Below are 13,476 nucleotides of genomic sequence, written 5' to 3' on the forward strand. Positions count from 1 at the left end.
GAGAGAGAGAGACACGGTATCATTGTGTGGTTATGTGCCGTTGAGATTTCTTTAAGCAGGGTCTGTCATTTTGTTCCTTCCTGGTTTGACATTTGCACCCACCTCAAAGATCTCCTCTCGGGAGACCTCGATGCGACAGTGTCCTGCCTGAGGCTGCTGCAGGGACAGTTCGTGGCGGAGCAGCTTCAACTTATGGACCAGGTCTCTCTCGTAGCGCGCTGCCACATCTCCATCTCCTCCTCCTCCGCCCACTCCCCCGCCTCCCACCTCCTCACCCCCCACATCCATCTGGGGGGCTTGGGAGGATTCCTTCGCTTGGGATTGCTGGCTGGAGGTGGGAAGAAATAGAGGAGGACGGGGAAGAGGCAACATGACGAGAGGGAAGAATGACAGGCAGGAGATAAAGAGTTGATGAAAAAAAAGAAAATCCAGACTAAATTACACACTGTGCATTCACACAGAGAGGATAAATCTACCATAAACCCACATTTCTGTAAATCACTTGTTTCAGCATTAACAGAGTTGATGACTGTTAGTAGGTCATGTCCAGAACCAGTCTGAGTCCAGCATTACGGCCGTGAGAGATCAGATTAACGGCAGCTTAGTCTTGAAACCACTTATTTTGTATGTGTCAGGGGTGTCTGCCACCCACGGTTAGATTGATTATTCTGTAAGTATTTCAGCTGTGTGTGTGTACCTGTACCTGATAATTGTGTGTAGGCGCGGGTCTGTGAACTGTGTGGTTCGGTTGTTGTGGTCCACAAAGTAGATCCGGCCTGACACGGTGCTTCGGACCTCCCAGCCCACTGGCAGCGGCCCAAACTCCTCGCAGCTCACACTGGCCAGGTCCCTGCACCAGTAACAAGGAACCAGACTGAGACCTCGGCCGGCAGCACAAATCCACTGCATCCATTCAACTACCAGACCTCTTGTCTCCAACAATCCTGACCCTACATACTGTATGTTCTTAACCCCTCATACGGACCTAAACCTACAGATTTTCTCTTAATCTGTTGGTGTGATTAGTGCAGAGCAGGTGATGTACACAAGAAAGTAGTTGCCCATTTTCATACATAGAAATACATTTCTCAGTTTGAATGTGAATGGTCCCAGTCATCAAAATAGAATCATTCTTTAAACTACATAGCAGTACAAAGATGCTGTAAGTATAATCTGCAGTATAACCCATGCAACCTTATGGCCTCTTCCTCTGCTGCTGCAATGACATACTTCAGTCTCAGTGGGGTTTATTCAAAGTTAATCTCATTTTAGGTCATGCTTCGTCTACACACAAGTGAAGTGGTGAAGGGTGCTATCCTACCGTGGTATCCGAGGGTCGTGCCAGGTGCTAACACCTGTCTGTGTGTGAAGAAAGTACACCTGGCCCTGCACTGTCGTTCGCTGCTCTGTTTAAAAAAAAAGAAAACAAAGAAAGGTGTTGACTTTGTAAATACAACAGAAGAGATTTAGAGTAACAAAAACTCTTGAGTTCAGAGAGTTATGTAAAACATAAACCCCCAAAGTGTTTGACTGACCGTATCCCTCCGGCAGGTCAGGCGGTTGGTGCCCATGAGGTCTGTTCTGAGGAGTGTGGCCGTGGCCTCTCGAGTCCTGCCCTCTGATTCGCTGTGTCTGAAGACGGCTCTCCTGGCTGGGTGAGTCAAGCCGACAGTTCCCGCCCCCCGCCGCACCAGTGGGGTCGGAGTAGGGCAGCGGCTCTTCACTGAAACATCCCTCAAACACAGGGCTACACACACACACACACACCACTGAAGTTGTTTTCTCTGTTTTAGTGGAATCACATGATAGGCTAACTGCTTTTTATTTTGAACTCAGAGTAACAAAGACTGGGAGAGGATCAAACAAACAATAATTCTAACTAAACTGATCTCATCTTGCAACACAACAAGCACCCAAAATGGGTCTTAGTCCTTCTTCACATGGGATCCCATCATGACAGCCTAGGCATTAAAATAAGACTGAATCTAATACATTAACAGAGTTTTCTGACATTTTGGTAATGTGTGGTTGACATTACATTAGATTACATTACAATATACAGACGGATAAAACCTGAATGCTATGGACTTTGCGGTTACCAGATCTAAACCCAGTTGAACAGCTATGGAAGATCTATCTGTGTTTCAAACTTGGCTATGCTTTTGGCTGGTATTTGTCAAGTATTTCTGTTAGCTTTTCCTACTGTTTGAGAAGTAAATATCGCTGTAAAAGCAAACAGGACTGACTGAGACAGTTCCTTCATCTATCTCTATCTCTATCTATCTTACAACTGCGAAAGAGACACAGAATAATCTATGAAACATATTCAAACCATTAACAGAGTGCGATTGTTTCTTTAAACGTTGCCTGGTGACACACTCACCCATCGTTTTCTAACAGTCCTCTGCAGTCCACCACAGGGCCTCCGCTGCCAATGCGGTCTCGTGTCTGTAAGCTCACTGGAGACAAGCAGGTGATAAAGGTCAGAGAGATGACAGTGTGACGAGAGGGCCAAATATGCACATAGTGCGAGAAAGGCAACATAGGGAGAGGGTCATCTGTACAGATAATGTGTCCGTGCGTCCAGCCTTACCTACAATCTGCCCCCGAACTGCGTCACTGTCTGAGGGGTTCAACTTACATAGATCTAGACGCTGGTCTGGAAGATGAAGAGAAAAGGAAACACATTTAAACCAAAAGCTTTTCTTGTTTAAATCATCATCCGTGAGCATGTATGCATTTCTGTGTATTTTAAATCAGAGGGCAGGAAAAAAAGAGGACAGACTTACATCCTGTGTCTTTTAGCCTGCTGATGGCATTGGAAAGAAGTCGTATGCAGCCCAGGAAACCAGCCCCCTGTCGTTTATGGATCTTTTTGTGGTTCCATATACTGATAGTGATGGAGTCTGTCTTTCCAATGTAGCTGAAAAAGAGACACATCATAAAATGTGCACGTGTCCACTCCATGTTTTACAGCACAGTCGAGTGTGCGCTATCTGAATGTCTTGAGTAGACAAATCTCAAATTCTATCACCTGAAGCTGAAGGATACAATTGGATTAAACAAAGGAGATATACATCTTTACTGCTACGTTTTATTAGGGTAAAATAACAAAATCAGAATCAAGAAAACCTTCATTAAATAACCACATCTTTAAAAACGGATTCAGTACATCAGTGTGCGGTGCAGTGGACTCACAGGTCGTAGTGCTGATTCCATTTGGGGTCCAGTGTGCTCTTGACTGTGTCTGTTGAGTGGCATTGACCCGATCCGTCCACCACAACCTTGGCAAATGGATCTGGCAGGCCTGCATGCACACAGTTCAAATTAATCGTTTACATCCTACACATCAAATCACAAAGACGACAATATTGCGGTATTAGAAACATCTGAATTGGCTCAAGTGCTGCAGATCTCCGCAGCAAAGCCGAGCTTTCTACTACAGCAGACATACAGCAGTCTTTCTTCTTATCTGTGCCATAACGGAGTCTGTCCTGCAATTTGAAAACCTCTAACCCAACAGCATATTCCATTAGGTTGTTACTTTTATTTAACAGTATCTGGAGTGCGTGATTTAATTGCAGCATGGTAAAACTGGTGGAAATGAACACCCTAATCCTGACAGTCTAACGCTGACAAACTGATTGTGTGTCGATCGCTGCAGCTGAGCAACACCGATGCCAATTTGTTTACAACGCTGCTTTTGATGGCGCACACACACACACACACCCATGTCAAACATTTCCCCTGTCCCTCTCTCTTTTCACACTCTTAAACACGCGTGTTCGTCACTGATGTGCTTTCACACTCTTTTTTTACTTCATTAGAAAAAAAAACTTCCAAATTGAAAGCCACACTGCCTAGTTTCTAACATATTATTACTGTAAAATTCATGATTCACATAGCCTTTTTGCCTTGGCCTTGTGACCACTGTTAACTGATTTCTTGACTGTGAAATTACCCATTTATTTATTTATTTTACGTCTGATAGTTTCACAGTCACTGCCGAGAAATAATGTTTGTCTAATGGCTGAAGACCTCAGGATCACATGCAAAATCTAATTTGTTTCTTGGATGTGTTTCATGTTCCAAAGCTTGACAGTCCACCACATTTTGAGGAAATCTGCTCATGCATTTTTGCCTGCTAACAACATAACTCAGCAAATGTACGGAGGGAAATTAATGAGTCAGTGATCCACTTTCAGCATGCAGTAGAGGTTAAAAACTTCATTACAGTATATTGATGATAAGTTAGAACGCCAACTGTATTCATTTGACAAGTTGGAATAACTGCTGTCAACCATCCTTAAAGTGTGTACATCCAGGTTCAGCTTCTGTCTCACACGAACCAGCACGACAAACCTTGTCTGTTACCGTTGCCCAACCCCAGTTTCACTGCTGAATTTAATTGCCACACTACCAACCTGCAGTGAGCAGGGTGTCCTGCTGGCTGCTGGTTTGCTGACTGATAAAACATTGTGAAAGTACAAATGCACCAGGAAACAAAAAAAATCAGCCAAAACCTGAGAAGCAAATCTTACTGCAACATGAGGCCTCAGAAGCAGGCCAGAGAGTGTGTGTGTGTGTGTGTGTTAGACCAGTGCCCTGCCTGCTTACATCTGTAAATGCCAGATCCCCTCTTTTAGTGCGCACAAGCTCAGGCTTTACTGTAGAAACCAACAACATAAACAGAAACACGCACAGCTTTATGTTGTTATATATGGCGTCAGCGTGTGTGTGTGTGTGTTTGCATGACAGTGGTAGGCGCATGCGCATGCTCTTTAAAGAAAATATGGCATTCATTTACTCCACATGGTATAATGAAGTTGCGTCAGCGTGCTACATCCTATATCTATCCGCTTGTGTGTTTGTGTGTTTCTTTGTGTGTGTGTGTGTGTGCGTGTGTGTGTGGTAATTAATGAGAATCTGAACTTCAGCCAGACCTCTGTGCACCACATCTCTTCTGCTCACTCTGAGCTTTCAACAAAAAAAATGTCAGCAACTTCTGAGGTACTAGGATAAACTGATGTGGTTTCATGTTTCAGGGTTACAAGGTCATCAGAGCTATACTTTAAACAGAGGCCTTTTAGGTATTTAACTGTATGTATGTATGTATGTATGTATGTATGTGAGTTCAAAGATCCTCTTTAAATGAAGACATTATCAAGAATACAATCAGATAGCCCTGGCTCTGCAGTATAATTCAGTCAGGTGCTGGTCAGATGGAGGCAATGAAAAAAGAATTTAAACTTAAGAAAGTGCTTGCTGCACACCAAAATCATTTTTTTGCAAGTGGGAGAATGTGTTTTGTGCATGCTTCATCAGAACAGGAGGACAAAGAGGCTGATAAAGCAAACATGAAAGACGCTGCTCGCTGTTTATGTTATATTGTAAATAGTTCAGCAATGGTGCTTAATATCTCTTTTTGGTTGATGTACCTCAGATGTAGAGAAAAATAGGCCTCCACAAACAGGCTTAAACCAAGACCAGAAATATGCTTAGGTATCTCTACATTTGATCAGTTCCAGTTCTGGAGGCGCCCTGATCGATCTCCTGGTAGAACTGGAGCCCCATGTACCAGGGCTGAGTCCGTGCTGCAGTGGCCATGGGTTCGAATGGCCTTTTGCTGCATGTCTTTCCCTCTTTCTCCCCCTTTCCTGTTCTGCTTATTGATTCGTCAATATTTTAAAAGCATGTATCTCATCATCAAAAGATATGGACATTCTTGGTGCAATTTTGGACTGGCTCTTGATACCCAATCCTAGCCAGAAAAGACAGGTAACAGGTCGGTGTTTACCGTGGCTGATGACGGCCTTGCGGTTGCGTCCATCTAGGTCGGCCCTCTCGATGACATGGTGCTTGGCATCCACCCAGTACATGCGGTGGCCGGCGTAGTCAATGGTGAGGCCATTGGGCCAGAACAGGTTTGTGTCTGCGATGACCCGCCGGTTGGAGCCGTCCATGTTGGCGTATTCGATACGAGGTGTGTTGCCCCAATCAGTCCAGTATATCTTACTGAGGATGAAAGTGGGACATTCATGGTTAGTTTACTTGTTTACACCTGCAGGACTGGAGCTTTTCTGAGCTGATCCTCATGGAGTCCACTAAAGTCAAAAGGTAAACAGATTGTTGTCAGGATTCAAGACGAACCAGATGTACGATACAACAAAATGTCTCCTCAGTCCTCGACATTCATGTCCTCCTCATCATCACTCATCCGTTCTGACCGGCCTCAGAGGGAAGAGCTACTTTTTTTAATATTTTTCAATTATCCCATGCAAATGAGCTGCCTAATAAGCTGAATGAGTTTTCTGCTTAAAATTTCTCTGGGGCTTCATCTGAAACTCTCTCCTGCCACTGCAGCATATGAAACCGGGAATGAAAACACACTTAGCTGCTGCCCCTTTCATGAAATACTTGTTCCACACAGATGCTCGCCTGTGGGCACTGCTGTGTGCTGGCAAACTTTAATCCCTGCTCTGCTGCTACACTACAACTGGGACACATCCAGGGGGGATATGTATATATGAGTGTGTGTAAATTTGAAACCATCTGCAGTGAATTATAGAGTTTGTGTGCGTGTGTTTGGACTCATACCCCTCTATCGGGTGTAACGCAATGGCTCGGGGCTTCTCCATGTTCTGCCACAGCAGCACTTTGCGGTGTGTCCCGTCCAGGTTGGCCACCTCGATACGGGATGTCCCCGAGTCTGTCCAATACAACTTGTCATGGATCCAGTCTATGGCCAGTCCACCTAAAGAGATAAAAAAAATAAAAAGTTTATAATTTCATGTTTTCATTCCTTAATTTTTCTGCCTATCGTTTGTTTACTTGTTGGTGTTTTTATGTTCTGAAAATGTTTCTGAGGCCGTTAGAATAGCTTAGCATAAAGACTGAAAATAGGAAAACATCTAGCCTGGCTCTCCCCAAGGGTAACAATATTGCCTATTGGCAAAGCTCACTAGTTCTTTAATTTGGACAAAGTGTAAAAACTGAAAGTTGTGGTTTTAGAGACATTGAGGCTGAGAGAGAGAGCAAGAAAGAGGGAGACAAAAAGCAAAAGAAAGAAAGGAAAAAAATCAAGGAGACTGAAAATAAAAGAAAGAGGAAGAAAAAAGGAGACTTTTGAGTTTGGACAGTATTGATGTGAACTCATATATGAACAAGGTGATGGATGAAGCGAGTGAAAGGAGAGTATCGTTGAACAGAAAGCAGCACAGCTGAATAAACTGGATAAATGATAAATGAGTCTGCTGCCCTACATTTGTACCAACCTGGGCTCTCCAGACCGGTGGACACAACCTCCTCCACGTTGGAGCCGTTGAGGTTGGCCTTCATGATACGATCCAGCGTCACATCTGACCAGAAGACCAGCTCGCGGCTGTGGTGGAAGTCCAGGGCAATGGCGTTCTCCAGGTTGTTGAGTAGCAGGGTGTACTCGGAGCGATGCGGCAAAACCTGACGGATGTCGATACGGTTGGCGAACAGCAGCACCGGCTCTGGACCTAAAGGAGGACGGAAAGACGGACAAGGATGGAGATGATGTGAATTAAAGTGGACAGGAAAAAAGCGAGAGGCCAAACATGAAGTTAAAGTTGGACGGTAACTAAAGTGCAAAGAGACAAAAAAGTTTGAATTAAGACCGATAGTCACTTTTAATAAGAGTGAGCATTAATCTTGCTGGCGGTGAAGTTCTGGGTCCTGGCAGCTGCCTGACAGACAGTGGTGACCTGGGCTTAACTCTGGTCTGCAGCAGATTGATGGGCTGCTGTACCAGGCCTGAACTCTACCTTCGCTGCATATCTAAATCTAGTCCAGACCCTCCGAATGAGCCAACCTCATTCTGAGTCCAAGACCCCGGGGCAGAGGAACGGATACAGTTACTGCTGAAGCAAATATAAACACTATGCAACCGTGTTTTTATTGGAGGTCAAACCCAGGCGACTCTCTGTGGTCACATGTCAAGGTTGAAATACAGTACAGTGGTTTTTACCCAGAGCTTTGCAGCTGCGCTTGTCAGGTCGAAGCTCGTAGCCCTGAACGCACCAGCACTGGAACCCCCCCTCAGTGTTGGTACAGCCCTGGCTGCAGTAGCCTTCCTCAGCACACTCGTCGACATCTGGAATGGACCACAGAGGCGGAAGACAAGAGGGGAGGGAAAGAGAGATGTTGGCATCAAACTCCCGCAGGGTTAACAATGAATTCAAGACATAAAGCAGAGTGTACAGAGGTGACTGGAAGGTAAAAAGCTCATTCACACTTTCGGAAAACATCCACATCCAACTTCTTGTTACACCCCTTACATTTTGGATTTATTTGTTTGACCTTACAAACACACCCGTAGAATCTGGAAACAAATATCAAGAAGATTTCATTGTGTCTCCATGAGTTTCAAAATTCTGGCGATAAAACGTTTGACTTGTGGCAGAAATCCCAGATTTGGGTCCACAACAAATTCTAATCAATAATTTCTCAGCCCAGAGCTAAGCTTTCCATCAAATTCCATGGAAATGTGTTCAAACTTTTGGGAAATATCCTGCTGAGATAAAGACAAACTGACTGAGCGAACACATAAAATCTGAGAGTTGCCGCATTGAACATCGATGCATGGCCATATTTAGCAAGTTAAAGATAGTATCAGTAACATAGAGGTTATATTTCTATTTATTTCCTTACTTCAGTATTTTAACTTGTTCCTTTGCATTTTGCTACCAAAACACTACCAGTTTTGTTTTTTTCTTTTCTCTTCTTTCTTTCTCTTCTGATTTTTGAATAGGAGTTATAGAGTTAAGCTTAGTTTTGACAGCTTTGATTCACTTATCTTGACTTGGACTGTCCTCTGACTTTCAATATAAACTTGTATTTTTGTCAATAAAAGGTTCAGTAACTAAATAATATGACTCATTGTCTTCTCCATATGTTACTTATGTTCCCCATTTGCCCTAGACCAACTTGGAGTCATAAAAGTAGTAAACATGTAATCTACCTAGTGGCAGGAATGAGCAGCATAGCAGCACCAAGGGAACCATTTTATAGTAATGTCATATTTAGGAAGTCAGTGAAGCTATCACATGTTTAACACTAGGTAGCAACTGACCAATCGTCAAACCTCAGGTCACAAGGTCATGAATATTCACAACCTTAGCCTGCTCACTCAATTTCAATGCAGACACTGATGTCAGATTCTGATGTGTATGCACACACGCACACACGCACACACACACGCACAGACACACACACACATTCCACACGCACGCACAGACACCACGCAACACACACACGCACAGACACACGCACACACAGAAACACAGACACAGTAGTACCCTGGCAGGCTTTGCCATCGTCCATCAGTCGGTATCCAGTGTGACAGGTGCATTGGACCAGTCCTCTGACCATCTGACACTTCTGGGAGCAGCCTCCGTTATTCTGGTTACAGTTGCCCTCATTGGAGCGCGGACCTGTGTGCAACATGGGAACATAACAGGAACATAAACACAGCACGCTGATTCAGTATAAATACAACCACACACTGTAAAAAGTATCTGACTCATCTGGAGCCCTGAAATGTTTTAGGCCCATAAGCCGAGGCAAAGAAATCTCCAGTCCAGATTGTCATTAAAGTTTGTTTCCACTTTGGACACTCCATGAGCTTTTCTTTTAATGGCACACAATTATTACTACTGCTTCAACTTCTTGACAGATTGCAATAAAAATGTGCTCAACACATTAATGCTGCCCAGGGGAATAAACACATTGATTAATAACACTGTAATAAATCTGTCAAACAAAGAAAACTCCCAAGTAAGCTAAAAGAAATGTGTAAAAATGCAGTAATAACAATGATTACACTTGACAGTGTAAAAAGACTGGATTATATAAAAGCCAACCATAAGAGGCTTTGTTCCTTCCATTAATGTCAAGTTGTCACAACAAGTTTCTAAAGCATTGTCAAATTTGAAATTAAACTGAAATGACTAACCAGATGACATTTAAAGACAATTGTCAATTAATCTTGATTAACATTCATTAAGTCTAATGCCCATGTCGGTCTTTGTTATGGCAGTCTTCTGTGCATGTTTTAAGAAAAAAAAAACAGGCTGAACTTAAAAGACTCACGGCAGTCATGGTGTGGGTGTTCGTCGGTGCCGTCTCCACAGTCGCTGACCTCGTTACACACCTTCCTCTGACCGATACAGCGTCCATTCCCACACTGGAACTGATCAGGAGCACACGGGGGACTCTCTGTGGGGAGATATATATATCCCGTGAGAAAACAGCTATCTGTCAACCGGTAGAGATCAGTGCGATGGAGCACGTTGAGGTGCTCGGCATTTCAGTCTCTGGATTAGCTAAAAAACGTTGCAATCTGTTTGCTTCATCTAAAAGCTTTTCTCAATTTGTTTCAGTTGCTCTACATGTATGTTGAAGTGTATTAAACCTTTATGTACAGTGATTTAATGACCAAACCCCAGAGCCTAAAGACCCCTTTAGAAGATCATTCAGACAACATTAAGAACTGGTCCGACATCCACTGCCATCCTCTTCTGTCCCACTCACACAGAGTATGATTATAGCAACAACTCTTTGTCTCCCACTCACTTACCTAATTGTTGTTAGTCATACATGAAACTTAACAAAAAAAAATAAGTTTCAGCTTTAAGTACATAGCCAACGGTTATTAAGAGAGTGTTAAAGTGTTTTATTTTGGATTTTCCATTAACCTCTCCTACCACACTGGGCCCATTATTACATGTAACTCCTAACATGTCAGGCTGAACAACAGGGAAACGTACAAATGATACAAAAAGGCATTTTTATTTGATGCAAATGTGCAGCCATGAAAATTACATCATGGATCTGAAGATTTTCATCACATGTGACTGAAGTGCAGCAACAAGTAAAACATCGATATTGTGCTATGGAGTGGATACAAATGTATTAACTTTCAAGCTGGGAAGATACGGGAAGTTTCAGGGTTGAAGAGGTTCATGCAAAGTGATCTGGAACTCCTTTACTATCATGGCTCAGGTTGTAGATGGATAGTATCCAAAAATAAAGTAAAAACTTTCCATCCTTTCTCTGCTGCCTGTTTATTGTTCATTTCTATCTCAACATTCAGGCCAGTGTCTGTGGTTTGTCTACAGGTTGTTTTTATTGTTCCACCAGTGAAGGAACTGCCAAACCGATCAGTCTTTTGTTCGAAAGCAGCCGTCTTTCTCAACAGAAAAAAAAAAGAAAAGAGTGAGTTTGTCAGTAGAGGAGGGTTGTTCTGAGCTGTTGTCATGACTACGATTGAAGCTCATGTTATATTTAGCCTCTGAAAACAAGACAACAGCCATAGTCTTACCAGTTCTCTCACAGCCCTCTTCATCGCTGTGGTCAGAGCAGTCATCCTCCCCATCGCATTTCCATGACAACCGGACGCAGCGTCCAGTTCCACAGCGGAACTGGTCGGCCGTGCACATGGACGTGGCTGCATACACACACAAAGACAAATAAACAATCATAAACATACCTATGTTTAGACACACAACCACATACAGAGCACTGTTTAGCAGTTCCGTTGAAAGCAGCCACTCACTGCAGTTCTTCTCGTCTGAGTGGTCATCACAGTCGTATTCACCGTCACACCTCCAGCCGGCGTTGATGCACATCCCGCTGCTGCACATGAATTCAACTGATCTGCAGGGCTGGTGGGAAGCTACACAAACACACACACACACACACAGAATGACATTAGAAACTTGACAAACACAGCTGCCAACACAACTGTTATTTAACCACTTTTATAGAATAAAAAGGAATCTTGAGAACTTGAAAATATCGTACATAGTTCATAGTTAGCTTTTCAGCCAAGTCACAAGAGGATTTTTAAGGCCCAAACTTAAAATGAAAAAGTATATCTTTTAACAAGTTGTCTTATATTATGTAAATTGAATATTTTTTCAGATTGTTGGTCCAACAAGTTGTGATGGGTATTTTTAATTATTTTCAGACCTTCTGTCGACTAAAAAATTGACTAATAACCCTGAAAAATAATTGAAACATTCATTGATAATGAAAATAATCACTGGTTGCAGCCCTGCTGATGCTTAATAATTGTTTTTACAAAGTGAAGTAGGGGAAAGTAATTATTTTGAATTGTTCTTCGTTTCGATTGAAGTGCTTTGCAGTTTGAACATACAGCAGTGGAAGTGGGTAAGAAGAAGGAATCAAGTCATTTTATGTGTTAGGAACGCATTGCGCTAACCTTGATAGGTAGCTGGACTCGGAGGATCACACAATCAAAAAGAATAACAGCAGCTGCTAAAGAGGTTTGGGTAGATGCTGCTGGCATCAGTTATATCAGAAATAGGGAATATTTCTCCGTTGATAGAAGAGCAAAGAACTGTACCAAAGGCTTCTCTCGATGGAAAAGATGTTTTTGTTCTTCTCCCGACGGGCTTGGTAAAGAGTTTGACTACGTCATATGGTTAGTTGATCTGATTGGTTGAAGTTCACCCATGATACGGTAATATACAAATGGTTCAGCCAATCACCTACCACAGAAGTGCCTGAACTTTTTCAAACAGCATCCGACGACGATGTGGTTCTATATAACAAACCATCTGGTGCAGTCAGGTTAGCATTGTGCTGCTGCCAGTGTTGGTCTTCTGTCTATCTGGGTCGGTTTGGATCAATCATTTTGGATCATGTCCAATTTTTTCAGGTCTATTCAGATCGGGTCTCTATCTCCATCTTTTTTGGGGAATATAATGTATGCACGTGGGATTCAGATCAGTTTTCCACAAGCCTGTTTCAGATCAGCTACAAACTATGGACATGTAAAATCCTCTATCCACTCCACTCAAGAGTTATTCTTAGTTTGCTGTCCTCTCTGAATGCTGTCCTCAAAAGGTACTTTAAAAGTGGCATAAATACAGTGTTTTATATATACACAATATTTCCTTTCGCCATAAACATCATTTTTTTTTCTGTTTATTTTGGCTGCCTTATGATCATCTCTGACTAGAGATCATAGCCGTCCCACCTTTAATTCTCCCACCACATCTCTACATGTGATCAGATCAAAGTGAAGCTCAAACTGGCAGCAGACGAGGACGGAGGTGGACGAGAAGATTAAAGCTGAATCAAACATAAGCATCTTAAATCCCGAGTGTGTGTGAGCGCATGTGTGTATTTCTTTGACATGTTTCCTCCTGACAGCACGAGTCGGCTCCCATCAAAGCTGCAGTGGGCGTGAGATAAGGGAGGAACAAAATGACAAGCGAGGGAATGCAGGGGAAGAAAGGCAAAATAAAAAAAAAATAGAGGGAGAGAGAGATGTTAGCTTGCAAGCATCCCTGCGCAGGCTTATCACTGGGCGAGAGAAAAAGAAGATGATCAAAACAGCAGGTGGTCCTGCCCACAGAGAAGAGAAGAGGGGAGAGAGAGAGAGACTCAGAAGAGGCTTAGGACACAAGAATCAGCGTGGGG

At 43.1% G+C, this 13,476-nt stretch overlaps 1 protein-coding gene across 1 annotated transcript in view; it reads right to left on the bottom strand.

The window, feature by feature from the left end:
• lrp4 (low density lipoprotein receptor-related protein 4) overlaps window positions 1-13,476 on the bottom strand; it is a gene marked incomplete in the record, with an annotated part of 92,810 nt that overhangs the window by 20,061 nt on the left and 59,273 nt on the right. The window contains 8 exon segments of the mRNA XM_035682344.1: window positions 5,798-6,015; window positions 6,598-6,754; window positions 7,275-7,505; window positions 7,994-8,119; window positions 9,324-9,458; window positions 10,117-10,242; window positions 11,348-11,473; window positions 11,582-11,701. Of these exon segments, the coding sequence (XP_035538237.1) occupies window positions 5,798-6,015; window positions 6,598-6,754; window positions 7,275-7,505; window positions 7,994-8,119; window positions 9,324-9,458; window positions 10,117-10,242; window positions 11,348-11,473; window positions 11,582-11,701 (1,239 nt within the window).

Source organism: Morone saxatilis, unplaced genomic scaffold, assembly GCF_004916995.1.
Source record: "Morone saxatilis isolate NCDOM2014 unplaced genomic scaffold, NCSU_SB_2.0 Contig11, whole genome shotgun sequence".
NCBI lineage: Eukaryota > Metazoa > Chordata > Actinopteri > Moronidae > Morone > Morone saxatilis.